General features: G+C 36.2%; 1 protein-coding gene across 1 annotated transcript in view; it reads right to left on the reverse strand.

The window, feature by feature from the left end:
* Nucleotides 1-6,617: 6,617 nt before the first annotated feature.
* myo7bb (myosin VIIBb) overlaps nucleotides 6,618-18,745 on the reverse strand; it is a 42,672-nt gene continuing 30,544 nt past the window's right edge. Inside the window, exons 29-47 of the mRNA XM_073849772.1 lie at nucleotides 18,461-18,688; nucleotides 18,187-18,354; nucleotides 17,984-18,101; nucleotides 16,682-16,805; nucleotides 16,378-16,541; nucleotides 14,971-15,152; nucleotides 14,415-14,539; nucleotides 14,141-14,280; nucleotides 12,722-12,875; nucleotides 12,450-12,605; nucleotides 11,910-12,015; nucleotides 11,713-11,826; nucleotides 11,527-11,617; nucleotides 11,318-11,424; nucleotides 10,783-10,968; nucleotides 9,238-9,354; nucleotides 9,072-9,155; nucleotides 7,186-7,305; nucleotides 6,618-7,094 (exon numbers count right to left, since the gene is read on the reverse strand). Of these exons, the coding sequence (XP_073705873.1) occupies nucleotides 7,002-7,094; nucleotides 7,186-7,305; nucleotides 9,072-9,155; nucleotides 9,238-9,354; nucleotides 10,783-10,968; nucleotides 11,318-11,424; nucleotides 11,527-11,617; nucleotides 11,713-11,826; nucleotides 11,910-12,015; nucleotides 12,450-12,605; nucleotides 12,722-12,875; nucleotides 14,141-14,280; nucleotides 14,415-14,539; nucleotides 14,971-15,152; nucleotides 16,378-16,541; nucleotides 16,682-16,805; nucleotides 17,984-18,101; nucleotides 18,187-18,354; nucleotides 18,461-18,688 (2,577 nt within the window). The 3' untranslated portion in view covers nucleotides 6,618-7,001. The remainder of the gene's footprint in view (nucleotides 7,095-7,185; nucleotides 7,306-9,071; nucleotides 9,156-9,237; nucleotides 9,355-10,782; nucleotides 10,969-11,317; nucleotides 11,425-11,526; nucleotides 11,618-11,712; nucleotides 11,827-11,909; nucleotides 12,016-12,449; nucleotides 12,606-12,721; nucleotides 12,876-14,140; nucleotides 14,281-14,414; nucleotides 14,540-14,970; nucleotides 15,153-16,377; nucleotides 16,542-16,681; nucleotides 16,806-17,983; nucleotides 18,102-18,186; nucleotides 18,355-18,460; nucleotides 18,689-18,745) is intronic.

Genomic DNA, 18,745 nt, shown 5'->3' on the forward strand with positions numbered 1-18,745 from the left:
AATTCTGAAATGTTTGCCTGTAAAAACATAATTTCTTTACGACTGAAGAAACAAAGACATGAACATCTTGGATGACAAGGGAGTAAGCAAATGATCAGTCAATTTTTATTCTGGAAGTGAACATCTGCTTTAAGAACATCTGCTTCAAATGCAGATCTTGAAACAGACATAGATCAACATAGATCAGTGTCAATAAGGACCAACATACAAGGTCAAAATGATTAAGTGATACTACATAATTCATACAATGATTCATCAGAATTTTTAACATTTTAAGTACAGTTTATAAATCATAACAGCACTGCCACCATTTAAACTGAAAAAGAGGGAAATAAGGACTTCAACATGTGGGGGAGTTCATGACCCTCGTCTAGATACACTGACAATATTCACATCATGTTAAAATGTTATTTGGTCAAAGATGGTTTATTGCAAATATTGAAAGCACATGTGAATCACATGTGCTTTCAATATTTGTAATAAACTGTCTTTAACTAATAACAATTTAACAGGCAAATGCGATGAGGACACTGTGGCACTGGATCTTCATACCAACACAAGAACAATCTTGGCTCCAGGTGAGCTTATGTAAGCAGAGAAAATCCTCTTGGTCGGAATAAAAAGGTTTAGCATTTTTATGGCGGTTACAGCCTGTATGGGAACCAGGAAACATGCGATACACTGCAATTCATCTTGTTTATAAGCTCAGTGGAGGCCTTTTCCTCCTTACAGAGAGAAATGCTGCCAACATTCTTTCGACTTTTGAGAAGCACTTGACATTTTTTACCCTTGGGTTTCTTCCTCGACATGAACAAAATAGAGGGCCGTGGAGCATTTGAAGGTCAAAGGGCACATTCCTGAAGCTTGAAATGTGGGACGCCAGCAAATATGAATTTTTCTATCCGTTTGAGCGAGGGTGCAGTAATCCGCCTTACAAATCAGAATTAAAGTGATTGGGAACATTGGTGTTTGTTGAAAAACAACATTGGATTAGATGTTAGATGAATTTTGGGTCAGCACAATAAGCCAAGAACCCAACAATTCTGATTAATTTTCAAATGAATCCAGTATGAATTAGGTTAGGCTTTATAAACTAAAAAGCTGTCCTGTTTATCATCTGGCACATACTGTTTGGATGTGCTGTGCTCCCAGAGAGTAGATTGATTACTTCAGCTGCACACATTTCCAGCATTGATTAATTACTGGATGGAATAACCTTCAATTTGGACTCTCTCTGAATGATAGATCTGAAACATGCTGCAAGGGGAATAAATTAAAGCAGCCCTGCCTTCGTATTTTTAAACTATACCACAATCCAAACCATATACCTCACAACTGCAGTAGTTCAAGTGCAATGATGAAGAGCAGTAAAACCACAAGGAGCCACACATACTCCATCCATGACTAAAGCTTTACCAGCATGCGCTTTAATGGTTGGGAATGACAGCATTTCAGATGCAAGTCACGTGCACTGCTGCATTTTTCAGAGCTGCTGTTTGAAAGTCTCAGCACTTGGCCACGATTGCCTTTGCTGGGCTCTTTATTTAGAGGAATGCATTAAAGCATTCCTGATCAATTAATTGGCATGAGTAACGTGACAGTTCAGAACACAATGGAACTCTTTCTGAAAAACTGCCTGTGTGAGTCTCGAAACAACTATGGAAGCCCATTTCCACCACGTAAGAAAAAAAATTATGAAAAATTAATTAATAATAACTTTCAAAAGTCGAAATTATGACTTAAGTCAAAGTTACACGGTAAAGAGTCAAAATTATGACTTTAAAAGTTATAAAGTCAAAATTATGACTTACGAAGTCGAAATTATGACTCAAGTCATAATTACAAGTTAAAAAGTCAAAATTATGACTATAAAAGTCATAATTATGAGATAAAAAAGTCGATATTATGACTTATATAGTCAAAATTATGACTTATGACTTTAAAAAGTTACAAAGTCAAAATTATAATATTAAAAGTCGAAATTATGAATTAAAAAATAAAAAATTATGTCTTAAAAAGTGGAAATTATGACTTAAGTCATAATTATGAGATAAAAAGTCAAAATTGTGACTTTAAAAGTCATAAATACGAGATAAACAGTCGAAATTATGACTTAAGTCAAAACTGACAACTTATAAAGTCAAAATTATGACTTACTTAAATCATAATTACGAGAAAAATTATCTCGTAATTTTGACTTTTAAAGTCATAAGTTCCGCTTAAAGGAACACTCCACTTTTTTTGGAAATAGGCTCATTCTCCAACTCCCCCCGAGTTAATAAGTTGATTTTTACCGTTTTGAAATCCATTCAGCCGTTCTCCTGTTCTGGCGATATCACTTTTAGCATAGCTTAGCATAGATCATTGAATCCTATTAGACCAGTAGCATCGCGTTCAAAAATGACCAACGAGTTTCCATATTTGTTGTATTTAAAACTTGACTCTTCTGTAGTTATATCGTGTACTAAGACCGGTGGAAATGCAAAGCTGTGAGTTTCTAGGCTGATAAGGTTAGGAACTACACTCCCATTCCGGCGTAATAGTCAAGGAAGTTTGCTGCCGTAATATGGCCGAAGCAGGCGGAGTATTATCAGAAATGAGTTCCCAGCTAGTTTAGCATTTGCACATGTACTGCATGGTATTACTGCTCCTGCTTCGGCCATATTATGGCAGCAAACTTCCTTGACTATTACGCCTGGAATGGGAGTGTAGTTCCTAATCTTATCAGCCTAGAAAATTGAAGCTTTGCATTTCCGCCGGTCTTAGTACACGATATAACTACAGAAGAGTCAAGTTTTAAATACAACAAATATCGAAACTCGTTGGTCATTTTTGAACGCGATGCTATTGGTCTAATAGGATTCAATGATCTATGCTAAGCTATGCTAAAAGTGATATCGCCAGAACAGGAGAACGGCTGAATGGATTTCAAAACGGTAAAACTCAACTTATTAAGGAGTTGGAGAATGAGCCTATTTCCAAAAAAAGTGGAGTGTTCCTTTAAGCCTTAAGGAACTTAAAGTTTAAAGTGCCCCTATTATGCCATGTTTAAGGTAGTTAATATTGTTGTAATAGTCTCTTAAAACAGGTTTACATGTATGCAAGTTCAAAAAACACTTTAGTTTTCTCAAAAATTAGATTTAATTTTACCCCGTTTCTAAATGATTCGTAAACGACTCGTGTGAAGCAGTTCGAAGAATCAGTCTCTCTAAACCCCTCCTTTCAGTGAGCCCTCACCGCTGTGATTGGTCAGATGGTGCAGTCCTTTTGGATTGGTCTACCGCTTCAGCGCAAAACGAAACGCCCATTGGCATAACTGAATGACAGCTGTGGAGACTTGTTAATGCATAGAAAAGATAGCCTCGATTTTACCCTATCAATTCGAGCCGGAGTCTGACGATGAAACGGTTGAAGTGGCACATCGACAAGAAACTGTTTTGCAAGCACGACCGGAGCAGGACGTTTCTCAGTGGGTGTCATATGTGGAAAGTGCTTGCAATTTGCTTTTGTAAGCGAACCGGGCACACCTCTATGTTGTGAACTTCAACACTGTAACGTACAACCCATAACACTGCGTTAAGCCATCGTTTATCATTATCATTACTTAAACTAATAAGGCAGACAGACAGTCAAGCTGCATCAATCACAATTTTTAGACTACATTGCACTCACAGCTGAACAACAGAACTACAGAAACGCAAGTTAGCCGCTTACCAAGACATGTGCGGGGTTGTTACACACCATAACGTACACAAAGACGTATTTTGAACGATCGCTAGAAAATACAATCATCAATTATTAATCATACTTACAGGTAGAAGTTCAGAGGAGCAAGCCGGTCCAAATAAACTGGGCACTGATCCATTTTTTAAAACCAAGCGTTTGGTGAATCTCGCGTTGTAACGTTACTCCCCAAGATTGGAAAAACAGTCATCAGTAAAATGACGCGAACACAACACAAGATTGGCATTGGACTGCTGAGGTGTTGAAAAAATTAATGTTAACCACTCATTCTTGGTAGTTTCATCTTTCGGAAGGGCATATAAAACAAATTCACTCTCACAGCGCAGGACGCCTTCTTGACATGATGTAACGTTAATCCACGTGAAAATGGTAGGCCTACTGTTTGTGGGCGGGCAAGTTGTTCGCGAAATTGAACGTGGTCGGACATTACGCAAATGTGTAGCTCGTGACGTGTGGCCGTTACAGAAAAAAGATTCGAATTGCTGACGACTCGTTTAGGCGAATGTGAGCCGACTCTTTTTTTTGTTAGACAAAAACTTCATTTATAGTGCACTGTCGGCGTCACAACTTTGCAGATAGTTTATGTTCACATACAGCTACATGACACACTACATGAAATATCATATTTGAAAAGGCATAATAGGGGCACTTTAAGGCATTCATTTTTTTTTCTTACAACAGATTGAGTCCACTTTTTTGTTAGTATGATTCTTTAGGGTCTTCATGACATGTCTGTGACAGACTTCGATTAAAATTCCTCAAATGTAATGTAAAACACTTTTTTACCCTGTCTGTTCACAGCAATCAGTTTCGGTGCATTTCTTTTTTAAATGCTAATGAGCTCTACTCACCTCGCCTCTTCCGTTTTTTTGTGTAGTGGGTGACACCTAACTATCAAAAACAAAACTAATCCACTGCGTCTTCAGAGGCTCTGATGTCGGGAGAGTTATATTCACTTTTAATATTCTTATATTCATTTCTACATCCAACTACAAAACACCTGCATCACTTACGAGACAATGGCTGTATCCGAAATCGCCCCCTATACCCTATTCACTATTCCCTACATTAGTCCACTCGTACAGTTCACTTGAAGGAGTGAATGAAAACGAGTGAGTGAATTCGGACACTAAGTGCACCGGAAGGACTGCCACTTTTGCATAGTATTGCTATACTGTTTAACAATCATTTAAAACGGACAGTTCGAGTAGTAAGATTAAAGGATTTATCTTGAACTATGTCAAGGAGTTTATGTATAAACCTTGGTTAAACAATTTAATAATCAATTTACAACAAATTTGTACCTGTGTTGTACGCTGCATTACGCAGTGGACGAGCGCGTTGTAAAATGAACAGATGGATGATTCAGCTGCGGGCGCCATCGTCTGGAGAGACGCGGGAATTCAGTCGGCGCGCGACTCTCACAGTGCATTATGGGTTATCTCTAGCTATTGAGCGTACATCGGTTGTACACTCGTTTTTGCGGTGCATTGTGGGATTGAATGAGTGCACTCGAGAACGTCCACTATGGTTTCGAACACCACTTAAAATGGCTGTCCCCTCAAATAGTGCCCTATTTGAGGGTATAGGGGGCGATTTCGGATACAGCCAATGTTGTCGCCACAGCTGCTCGAGCCCGGAGAAAATGGCGGAAAACACACAACTGGCTGAGGGCGGGAATATGCTAATACGGGACATCCGTCAGCAGTTGTGGGCGGGGCTTGATCGATGTGACGTCTTACTGCTCAGAAAATCAAAAAAACTTTACGACTGTTTAGGATTAAAAAAAGGAGTGAATGTTTTTTTTTTTTTTCATTGTAGGGTGATTGTGTCTACACATAATTGTTTTATATAACTGATACTGATAACTCCAAAACTGCTTAAGATTTGTACTTTTAAAAAAACATTTTTTTAGCATCCACCAGTTTTCAACAGTAAAATAGCTCCAGATTGAAGGTTTCAGATGTCAGAACGAGTTAGTAAGGTTCTATGACATTGTGGTATCAAGAACATGTTTCTAGGCTCATGTCGGTGAGACAAAATGAGACTTAGGGCTGAAGAGAAATGGATACATCTCACTTTTAGGCATGACATAAATGAAATGGTTTTTTAAGTCCCCCACAGTGTAGTGTTGTGTTTCTAATCTCTCCTTCTCCTGCCCAGGGTCCTGTGTTATTATTTGGTAATAGTGAGCACATGGCAAAGTGTGCGTCAGGGCCAAAAAGCGTGCTCTACACTCGATTACCATGATTGCAGAGGAGCATTCATGCTGGATTTTCCAGTTTTAGTACAAGGCTTTCTTTCAGTTTCATGGAACGTCTGAATTGCTGGTCAAGAGGCCAGGGGTTGAGACAGGCACGCAGGGATATTTTTGGTTTAGTGGAAGAATTAAACAGCAAGGGAGGCTGTGAAAATCCCAAAAGTCCTAAAAGAAAACCCTAATTTTTCAGTGGATTTAGAATTTCATTTTACAGTAGTAAATAAAATATAGAAAATACAAATACTGTTCAAAAGAAATTCTTGTTTTCATAAGGATGCAATAAAATGATAAACAGCGACAGTGCAAACATTTATAACATTACATGAGACATTGATAATGATAATAAATGTTTCTTGAGCAGCAAACCATCATGTCAGAATGATGTCTGAAGGATCATGTGAATAGTAATGGCTGCTAAAATTTCATCTTTGCCATCACAGTTAAAGCACAGTCATTTTACAGTATTTTTGAAGACATTTTGACAAGTCAAGCTTTATATTAATATATCATAACCAAACAGCAAATACTACAAATTAAATGAGTGCTATTTAAATTGTGGAATATTATTATTGATTACAAATTCAACTAGTCAACATTCAATGAAAGAGCCATGTTGATTTTTACATTTTATTGTTAAATATGGTTGTTTCATCACAGCGGTATTAGATAGATTAGAATTAAACTGTAAAAATACTGCCACCTAGTGTAACATTGCAATGCAAAGTCTATGAGAAGGTGGACTATTGGAAATGCAAATAAATACTCAAGCCTATAAATTGATTTCAAATATATATATGCACATAGAAGAAGCAACGAGCAACAACATTATTTCACTGACAGATCTATAGTAGTTACTGTTAAAAATGTATGATTTTCAAACCAATTCATCACAGTAATTGTCTTTTTTACTTATGCAATTCTCCAAAAAATTACTTGAACAACTTCATAGTGTAATTATTATGGTAAAGATCTAAAAATAAAACAGTACACAATTATACTACATGTTGATCCTCTTTGATTTCCGCACCCTTGGGATCTCATTCAGATACATGTCCTTGTAAGAGGACAGGAGATCACTTATTCTATAACCCTGCAAGACACAAACAGTCAGAGAGGATATTAACACATACACATGTGTGACACTTGCTATTGTTGAATGTGCGTATGTGTGTTATATTTACCATGGAGGTCTCACAGAGCAGAGTGTTGCCCTGCACCAGGTTGCCGATGGTCAAGTGAAAATAGGTGCTTCCACTAGACCAGGAAGTGATCTTACTGAACAGATGCATCACAAGCACCTCCTGCAGGCAAGCCAGTCAAAACACATGTTAACTTCATAAACTACACAATGCTGAGGTGAGCTACAGTGCCTTGAAAAGGTTTTCATAGCCCTTCATTTTTTCACACTTTGTTTTGTTGCAGCATTATGTTAAAGGAACACTCCACTTTTTTTGGAAATAGGCTCATTCTCCAACTTCCCCCGGGTTAATAAGTTGATTTTTACCGTTTTGAAATCCATTCAGCCGTTCTCCTTTTCTGGCAATATCACTTTTAGCATAGCTTAGCATAGATCATTGAATCCTATTAGACCAATAGCATCACGTTCAAAAACCAACGAGTTTCCATATTTGTTGTATTTAAAACTTGACTCTTCTGTAGTTATATCGTGTACTAAGACCGGTGGAGATGCAAAGCTGCGAGTTTCTAGGCTGATAAGATTTGGAACTACACTCCCATTCCGGCGTAATAGTCAAGGAAGTTTGCTGCCGTAATAAGGCTGAAGCAGGCGGAGTATTATAAGAAATGAGTTCCCAGCTAGTTTAGCATTTGCACATGTGCTGCATGGTATTACTGCTCCTGCTTCAACCTTATTACGGCAGCAAACTTCCTTGACTATTACGCCGGAATGGAAGTGTAGTTCCTAATCTTATCAGCCTAGAAAATTGAAGCTTTGCATTTCCACCGGTCTTAGTACACGATATAACTACAGAAGAGTCAAGTTTTAAATAGGACAAATATCGAAACTCGTTGGTCATTTTTGAACGCGATGCTATTGGTCTAATAGGATTCAATGATCTATGCTAAGCTATGCTAAAAGTGTTATCGCCAGAACAGGGGAACGGCTGAATGGATTTCAAAACGGTAAAACTCAACTTATTAACTCGGGGGGAGTTGGAGAATGAGCCTATTTCCAAAAAAAGTGGAGTGTTCCTTTAAACTGCTTTAAATTACTTTTTTTCCCCACATCAATCTACATCTCATACACCATAATGACAAAGCACAAAACAGGTTTGTAACAACTTTGCATATTTATTAGAAATAGGAAACTGATAAGATCCCGTTGCATAAGAATTCATAGCCGTTTCTGGGACACTCGAAATTTAGCTCAGGAGCATTCATATTGCTTCTAGATGTTACTACACTTCGAGTGGGGTTAATGAGTATGATTTAGAAAGGCACACATCTAACAGCTGAAAATGCATATCAGAGCAAAAACCAAGTCCTGAGGTCAAGATAACTGCCTGTAGAGCTCAGTGACAGACTTGCGTTAAGGCAATGATCTAGGGAAGAGTTCAGAAAAAAATCTGCTGCATTGAAGGTTCATAGAAGCATTATCCATAATGGAAGACGATTGGAACAACTAGGACTCTAGAAAATGTCTGCCAGCCCCCATCCAAGCTGACAGAGCTTGAGAAGTGAAAAGGTGAGGCAAAGAATGGCAGATAATTGCCAAATGCAGATGTGCAAAGCTTGTCACATCATACCCAAAAAGACTTGAGGCTGTAAAGGTGCTTCAACTATGTACTGAGTTAAGGGTGTGAATACTTATGCAGTGTACTTATTTCAGTGTTTTATTTTTAATAAATTTGTAAAATTTGCAAATCTGTTTTTTGCTTTGACATTATTATGGTGTATGGAGTGTAAATTGATGTGGGGAAAAACTAATTTAAAGCAGTTTAACATAACGCTGCAACAAAACAAAATGTGAAAAAATGAAGGGGTGTGAATACTTTTGCAAGGCACTGTATATGTTAGTTGTATTATGTATATACAAATAGATTTGCACCTTTGTCGTAGGGTTGATGATCGTAACTCCTTGCTTGCTGATTGATAGCGTAATAATACTGGGGTATCTCTTCTCTGAGGTTTGCTGCGAGTAAAAGGGACAAGAGTCAAGAAAACAACCCCCCTTTTGTAGCAATTAGGGTTATTTTTAGTGGTGCCCTAGTTACCTTTACTTCGAAGAAAACACATCCGAAGGTAGGCCACTGTGAGATTGTTTTCAGGAACTGGAGTTTGGCTTCATCTATGCTTATGCCTGCCTGTTTGTTGTATGCGTTGATGATGTGCTGCAAACCCAAGACCAAAAAGACACTGAAATACATTAATACTAAAACAAGCCATATACATTCTAAAGAAAAGTCTCTTATTTTCATTAAGGGCTCATTTAACAAAAACAAAACAAAAACAAAAAACAAAACACTAATATGGTTAAAATGATTACACGTTTTTACATTTATTTAAATATATATCAAACAATATTCACTAAGTCAAAAGGTTTTTGTTTTTTAATGTTTTTTAAACTTAACTTATGAAGCCTGCATTTATTTGATCCAAAGTACAGCAAAAACAGTACATTGTAAAAATATTTTTACTATTTAAAATAACCGTTTTCTATTTGAATATATTTTAAAATGTAATTTATTCCTGTGATTTCAAAGCTGATCTTTTTAGCATCATTACCCAGTCACATGATCCTTCAGAAATCATTCTAATATTCTGATTTGCTGTTCAAAAAACATTTATTATTTTTATTATATTGAAAATAGCTTAGTAGAATTTAGTAGAGGTTTCTATGATGAATAGAAAGTTCAGAAGAACATCTTTTGATAAATTAAAAGCATCCTTGCTATATATACAGTGCAGACCAAAAGTTTGGACACACCTAAATGAGAAGGTGTGTCCAAACTTTTGGTCTGTACTGTATATATAGCAAGGATGATTTTAATTTATCAAAAGATGTTCTTTCAACTGAAAAAACTTGTGAAAAAATATCTTTCAGGTGGTCAAACAGCAAATAGCAAATAGTGGAGCTCTGCAGCCACCTACTGGTAAAAGTTATTTGTAGTTGTTGTTTTTTTTTACTTTTAAAACTGGATTTTCCAAAAGATGGGCAAAAATCTTACACTAAACCATGTGAAATTATCCATGTTATTCCCATGAATTAAAGTTAGAAATGTGGGTCTTTTATAAAGTGAATTTTACATTAAAAGCAGTTTTTGTATAAAAACCCATTTAAAAAATATTTATTTATTAATTTATATATATTTAAAAAATATCACTAACCCACTGAAAACTGCACAAATGTAGAGTAAAAACTTTAATAAACAGAAAAATATACAGTACAGACCAAAAGTTTGAAAAGTCAAAGTCAAAGTCATTCATTTGGATGAATGAGAAGATCTGGTAAAACTCAATAAGCTTAGAGAAGACGAGAGAGAGACATGGACTCCTGCTGTAACTTTAAATGCTGGTGTCACTGTTGTACAACGTTTCTTTAAAAAAATGAGTGATTAAGACACTTTTTAATGTTAGATTCTGTAATATTGGCATTGTTTTATTGTTGTACTATGATTTTTCCCATTCAATATTTTGAGGAAACACTGCCCCCCTTGCTTCTTCAGAGGAAGAACCCCTGCTATGTAGGTACCTTATTAAGGTTTGGAACAAAGTCAAACACACAGAGCTATGTTGTGAATAAGAGGCTTGAGGATCACCTTTTTCCAGTCATCAGGAGACATGATCTTGTGCTGATCAGCTGGCACCAGATCCTTCAGCATTCTAGGGATCATGACAAACTGTGATTTATCCGTGTCAACCTGAATACGGAACAGCAGTCCTGCCAGACTGATCATGTTCTCTTTAGATACATCATGGTAGCCCTTCAAATACTTTGGCAATTCCTGGGAAAATAAAAAGACAGTTAGTCACATAGCTTATTTTCTGCAATAATCCAACAGCCAATTGAAAAATCCTATTGGGTTTTTGTAGAGGGAACCAGGGTGATGCTAACTTATTATCCCTGCAGCACTTTTTTCAGTTATACAAACATTTGATACACTGTACACTCTCAAAACTATGAATGAAGAACCTTGAATATCTATGGAACCTTTCAAATGCAGAAAAGGTTCTTTAGATTTTTAGAATGTTCTTCAAAATGATTCTTTTAAGAACTGTTAACTACAAGGTTCTTTTATGGCATTACTGCAAAACCAACCCTTTGGAGCCTTTATTTTTAAAAGTGTAACATACCTGGGGAAAGTGGAAGGTTAGGTCAGCGATTAGGTCTTTTCCTGGGATCACATTAAACCAGAGCTTTCTCATGAAGAGCACCAGGTAAGGGGCAATAGCTGGTGTAGCTGTGTTCAGGATCAATAATATTTATCATAGTGAGAGACCGATTATAACACACCTACTGAATAAATGTTGGGTTAATTACTGTAGTATGTAATACAGCTCACCCTCCTTGACTTTCTTTCCTTTTTTACCGACGACATCTGTGAGTTGCCTGAGGTTGTCAAAGAAGTACTCTTTTGAATCCATACTTACTACCTGAAAGAATCAGATTTGACCCATGAAGATTAACATGGACCTAAAACATCACCATCAGGAATAACAAAATGACTGAAAGAAATCATGTCTGATACCTTGGTGGATGTTTTAACAAACAGACTGTATCCATCTTCTGAAGAAAGGTGGAGATCTTTGGCAATGTTGCGGCATAAGTCTCTGATCCTTGTGGTGGTGGTCACCTCAAATATCTAAAATGAAAAAGGGCAGGGGTTTTAACATGGATGGGAAAAATAGTAAGTAAAATTGTTAAAACTGAAATGCCACTTCTTACTTCAGATGTATCGTTGGGAAAATGAACTTTGTGGAAGATCTGAGTGCTGTTATTCTGAATAGCGTCCACTTCAACCTGGTGAGGAGGCAACTTCCTTCCCTCGATACTGTATGGGACAATAAACATTGTTTTTTAGATCAACTTTAGCCTTCATGTTCTGTTCACATTGGCATCCAATGGGCCATTTGTTGAGTTTTGTTGGTTCCGTGTGTTATCACTGTGGATGAGCCGCTCAACAGCACTTAAAATGCAGGTATCATCACATTTTTTTAAATTTATGTACTGACTGGTATCGACATCCCATAGTTTTTAACAACACTAATCCATATGTTGTTAAAAACAGTATAATCTATTAAACGCACTGTACTTTTATCCCTCACAGCCTCATTTTCAAGTATTCAAGTCTCTATTGTAAGCCGGTGTGTGAACAGGACATATCTGTTTGTCAATCAGTGTGAATGTAGCCATACTAATGTGTTGACTGTTTTGTATTGTGAATGATCCTTAAGAGACAAACTGTTTGAGTATGTAAAGTTCTACCTGAGCATAGCTTGCATTCTCTGTAGGCTGGCGGTGGCCAGAGGCTCCCTTGGTCTGGACTCCAGAAAACGTTGAGCATATTTCAGTAGCAACTGACTTGGAGGAAAAAGACCACAACACAGCCACAAAAGCTGCCATCCTCGCTCCATACTCAACCTGGGAGATAAACAGAGAGAAAGACTGCAATTAAAAAGTAATCAGATAAAAAAAAAAATATATATTAGATCATATTTAGGTACCAAAAGCAAATGAGTGAAAACTAGCTGACATACCCATGGTTGTTATTAGTCAACTGTTTCATTATTTGGCAGTAGATCTCATCTCTTAGTTCCACATGTGCTGTTGCTGGCCCAAAGATCTGGTTTGTTAGATCAATGGGTGTCCGCACATGCTTGACTGGATAATCCCCCATGTATTTAAGGATAGGTAGAGACAATGTTAAAGAAAATAGTAAGCATCATTCATTAAAATTCACTCGGGTCACATGTACTAATTGTTGAAGTCAAAAGTTTACATACACCTTGCAGAATCTGCAAAATGTTAATTATTTCACATCATACAAAATGCATGTTATTTTTTTATTTAGTACTGACCTGAATAAGATGTTTACATACAGTCCACAAGAGAAAATAATAGTTGAATTTATAAAAAAAATACCCCATTTAAAAGTTTACATACATTTGATTCTTAATACTGTGTGGTTACCTGAATGATCCACAGCTGGGTTTTGTTTAGTGATAGTTGTTCATGAGTCCTTTGTTTGTCCTGAACAGTTAAACTGCCTGCTGTCCCACAAATTAGTTGTTTTTTCAGCATTTTTGTGTAGTTGAACCCTTTCCAACAATGACTATGATTTTGAGATCCATTTGCCAACTATTACAGAAGGTTCAAACACTTACTGATGCTTCAGAAGGAAAACCATTGCACTAAGAGGGTAAATTTAACTTATTTTGTCTTCTGGGAAACATGCAAGAATCTTCTGTAGCTTCTGAAGGGCAGTACTACATGACAAAAATATGATATTTAGACAAAATAAGAGAAATGTACACATCTTTATTCTGTTCAAAAGTTTACATCCCTGGCTTTTAATACATAGTGTTTCCTTCTGAAGCATCAGTGAGTGTTTGAATCTTTTGTAATAGTTGCAGATGAGTCCCTCAGTTGTCCTCAGTGTGAAAATATGGATCTCGAAATCATACAGTCATTGTTGGAAAAGGTTCAAATACACAAAAATGCTAAAAAACCAAAGAATTTGTGGGACCTGAAGGACCTGTTTCTGAAAAACAGCGGTCAGTTGAACTTATGAACAACTATCACTAAACAAAAAAAAAAAAAACCACAGCTGTGGATTATTCAGGTAACAACACAGTGTTAAGAATCAAGTGTATGTAAACTTCTGAACAGGGTAATTTTTATAAATTCATCTATTATTTTCTCTTGTGGACTAGATGTAAACGTCTTTTATGCAAAATATCTAATTCAGGGCAGTACTAAATAAAACATAACACGCATTTTTTATGATCCCTCTTATTTTGGTAAAATAATTAACATTTTGCAGATTCTGCAAGTGGTATGTAACCTTAACTGTAAGTCTTTATCACGTATACCTAAAACACAAAATTACATTAGATATGTAACAAATGATTCAGTTTCATTTTCCTCCTCTTTTGACCAATCAACAGGAAGGATATCTGTGAAGCAGTCACAAGCGAGGTGGGAGAGTTCCGAGTTGCCCTGCAGGCTCCTGAGCAGCGGCTGTTTGAGATGCTCTTTGCTGTTGGCCCACAATTTCTCTTTGGCCCCTTTCCCACGGCCACCTCCCTGTGCATCCCTGTGACCCATTGAAAGCGGTACAAGATTGCATGAGCATTTAAGAAGCTCTGGAACTGGTAATTTTCAAGCAACTTTTTTGAAGTAGTTATCATTTATATCAAATGAGATGAGTGCAAATTGTATGTGTGTTACCTGAAATAATCAAAAGAGAACTCCTTGAGCGTCGCAACGGCAACTTTCTCTGTGCTGAGCTCCTCCATCTTCGGCAACACCGGCATCACAGACCTTCTTCGCGCTGGGGTCAAATTCAGCAAATTCTAGAAGATAGAAATTATTCTTTACATTTCTGTTCTTGTCAAGCTTAAATTTACAAAAAAAAGGAAGAGAGGGGTGGGGTGAGCAGTAGCTCATTATCATTTAAAGAGACATACACCGAAATGGGTCACTGTTAACAGAACTGTTTTTGACAAGGTAAAGGTTGTTGTTTTTTTTAAGGTGTTTTCTTTAATACAACCATTTAGGAATTTTAAGTATTTTGCAGACATTTCATGAAGACCCTAAAGAATCATACCAACTTTTGGAAAATGGCAATCTGATGTTCAATTTGAAGGCATTTAAAAAATAATTCAAATATTTATCTCAAAGACAAAACCTCAAAACACTGATAAAAACAATTAATATAATAATGGCCAGTGCTGAGAATTAATTTCCTCTACAAATTAGTGTGAAACAAAAGAATCACGTTTACCAGTGTTTCTTCTGTAGGCCTGGACAACATCGGCAAAATCCGAATAGCATCTAAGGCAATGGCCCCAGTTTGACTTGTCCTCTCATTCCTCGCTTTCATCCAGCCTTCTTCAGAAGAATACTCCCCATCCTTTATGATATACAGTACATCACCTCTTCTGTAGCTCAGCAATGTGGGATCCTCTGAAGGAAAAAAACAACATTGAGATTAATATCCAGGCAGTCAAGACCTGTTAAAGAAGTATTTTAAATGTTAGAAGATGCCATCACCACAAATGAAAGAGTAATTCTTAGGAGATATTATACTAGTTAAAAGTTAAACTAGTTAAAGCCTTTTGAATTTAATCCTTCAGAAAGGATTCTTTGATGAATAGAATGATCCAAAGATCAGCATTTATCTAAAATAAAAAGCTCTTGTAACATTATACACTATACCATTCAAAAGCTTTTAGTCAGTATAAATTTTTTTGGGAAAGAAATTATAGAAATTAGTACTTTTATATAGCAAGGATGCTTTAACTTGATGATAATAACAATAATAGTGTTTTTTGAGCAGCAGGTCAGAATATTAGAATGATTTCCAAAGGATCATGTGACTTGAGTAATGATGCTAAAAATTCAGCATTGAAATCACAAAAATAATTTACACTTTAAAAATATTTAAATAGAAAACGGTTACTTTAAAGGTTGTATCAGCGATTTCAAGGCTGAAACATAAAGTGTCAAATTCAGCTGACCTTTCTTCACGATCCGCTCGCTGCCTGCCCCATAAATCGACTGTAAAAAAAAAAAAAAAACAGTGTTCCAACCAATCAGCGTCAGGGGGTTGGTGTTGTGGACTTTCCTACTGGTGCAGGGATGTGAGGGAGGCGGAGCGAAAGTCCACAACACCAACCCCTGACGCTGATTGGTCGGAACACTGTTTGTTTTTCTGTGGAAAGGTTGGTAGTGCCGATTGTTTTTTTTGGCATATCTCGGACCCTAGGCTGACCACAGAGATGCATTTTTTTTACAGTCGATTTATGGGGCAGGCAGCGAGCGGATCGTGAAGAAAGGTCAGCTGAATTTGACACTTTATGTTTCAGGCTTGAAATCGCTGATACAACCTTTAAATAGTAAAAATATTTCAAAATGTCACTGTTTTGCTGTACTTTGGATCAAACAAATGTAGGCTTGGTGAACAGAATAGACTTTAAAAATAAAACAAATCTTACTGTTCAAAAACTTTTGACTGGTAGTGTATATATATATATATTCAAAAACACGCTTTTTCCACATTTTTCACCAAAAAGTGAAATAATTTATAACATCACACATCATCACATATTATTTGTTAAAATTTAAATAGTCAAAAGTGCTTCTAAATTTTAAAATGTAAAAACTACAAGTAAAATTGTAAAAGAAGCACCTTGTCTGCTAAGGTCCTGTATTGCCACAGCATACTCAGATCTCTTCTTTAGCCCTGTGATGAACAAGTTGACCAGCTCCACTAATTCTCTTCCCTTCCCAACAGTCAACTCGTACATCCCCTTTGGAGTTGTCAAACATACAATCCCACCAGATTTGTCGTCGCTGTAGGAGAAATGTTAATAAGGCAACTGGTTCATATCAAAAGATAGACTGAATGTGCAGAGATAGTGATTAAAGTGTAAGTACTTTATCAATGCTCAGGTGAAATTCCATGGGGGTTTATCATAAAAGGGATGTTTTACCTCATTTCAATTCTTGTCACCTCAGGATAAGACAACTGCATAAATGCGGCTTCTGTCCTATCCTGAAAGAAGACCCCCTTCCAGTTCACAACAACTACAAACTGGTCTTGAGGCACCATGGGACCTGTACACAGATTTTTCACAGTAACTAATCAAAACATGAATGAATTCACAAATTCAATGCAATAAAGGGATAGTTCACCTGAAAATGATAAATCTGTCATCATTTACTTAGACTGACTTTAGAAAGACTTTCAATACAATGAAATGGAAAATGAAAATGTGGCACTGATCATTAAGCAAGATTTAGTAGTGAACTAAAATTTCAGTCTGTTCTTCATACAAAACTATCAAATGGCTTCAGAAGACCAGGAGTCACATGGTGTACATCTTTTATGTTTTTATTGTGCCTTTTGTCTCTTTACAGATTTGTATGGCAAAGAGCAGCATTAACTTTCTTGAATAGTGCTCCTTTTGTGTTTACACAGAAGAAATAAAGTCATACAGCTTTGAAACAACAAACACTGATGTTTTTGTTTGGGATTATTAAGATTTTTATTTTAAGAATTCTCTTATGCTCATCAAGGCTGCATTTACTTGATTAAAACAGAATATAATATATTATAATATTTGTACAGTTTAAAATAATGTTTAAAATTTGAATATAATTCAAAATATAATTTATTCCAGTGATGCAAAGCTGAATTTTTATCAGCCATTACTCCAGCCTTTAGTGTCACATGATTATTTAGAAAACATCCTAATATGCTGATATCTTGTTGATATCTAGTTGTGCTGCTTAATATTTATTTGAAACCTGTGATCCTATTTTTCCGAATACTTTGATGAATAAAAACTTAATATCAATCTTTTCTAACAATATAAGGCTTTGCTATCACTTTTTGTTAATTTAACACATGCTTGCTGAATAAAAATATTAATTTCATTCAAAAAAAGAAGGAATAAAAATGTACTGACCACAAAATTTTACATGGTAGTTTATATTATTACAAAATGTTTCACAGGTTCCAAAAAATGTTAAAGCAGGTGTTTTAACGCTGATAATAAATCAGCATATTAGAATGATTTTTGAAGGATTGTGTGAGTAATTATGCTGAAAATTCAGTTTTGCATCACAGGAATAAATTAAATTTAAAAATATATTCACATAGAAAATTTTTATTTTATATTGAATGAAAATTTTACAATATTACTGTTTCTTGATCAAATAAATGCAGCCTTAATGAGTATGAGAAGTAGAAACTTCTTTACTCTTATAAGAACTAAGAATAACTTTTTTACCTGAAACTATTTGAGCCTCATAGAACTTGGAGAAATAGAGTGGCCACTTCTCCCGTGCATGTCTGACAGTCTCCATTTTCACCTCATAGACAGGTATGGTAGAGTTTATGTAAGGACCCTAAGAAATTACAAAGGATTACTGCCAAATCAAATGATGGTTGTGAACAATGATAGAACATCATATATCTGTATATACAGCATACCTGTGTGTGTGCAGAATGGACCAACTGCACTAGCTTGACAAAAGACTTGTTCTCAATTATAGTCATGTTCATGCACTCACGAACAATCTTCTCTGTGGTTTGTGTACTGCTTTCAGAGCCATGCAGTACATAGTAATGTCTGGCTGCGAGCTGCACATAATCATCCTCCTAAATCAAGATTATAGGTCAACAACAGAGCACAAATCAGAGAGTCACAAATCTCATTCCTATTAAAAACATAATATAACATTTTAAACTAATAGCCTGGACTGACCTTATCAGACTGATAATCACCACTTTTGAGTCCGTGGATGATCTGCCTGTAGATGAGTTCTGTGCTGACTTGATCAGATGAACAGTCATGCCATGGAGTGAAGATTTCTTTACGGAAGTAGAGACGCCAAGGAGCATGTTGTTCCTCTTTCCCCTGCCTCTTTTCTTCCTGTTCACACATGGACACAGCATCCAAGACGTGCTGACCGCCACTACCAAGAGACCACATCTGTAGCAAGAGATCCATACATTAACACTTTATTACTATTGCTCATGTGACTTATTT

The sequence above is a fragment of the Garra rufa genome, chromosome 10 (assembly GCF_049309525.1).
Source record: "Garra rufa chromosome 10, GarRuf1.0, whole genome shotgun sequence".
Lineage (NCBI taxonomy): Eukaryota > Metazoa > Chordata > Actinopteri > Cypriniformes > Cyprinidae > Garra > Garra rufa.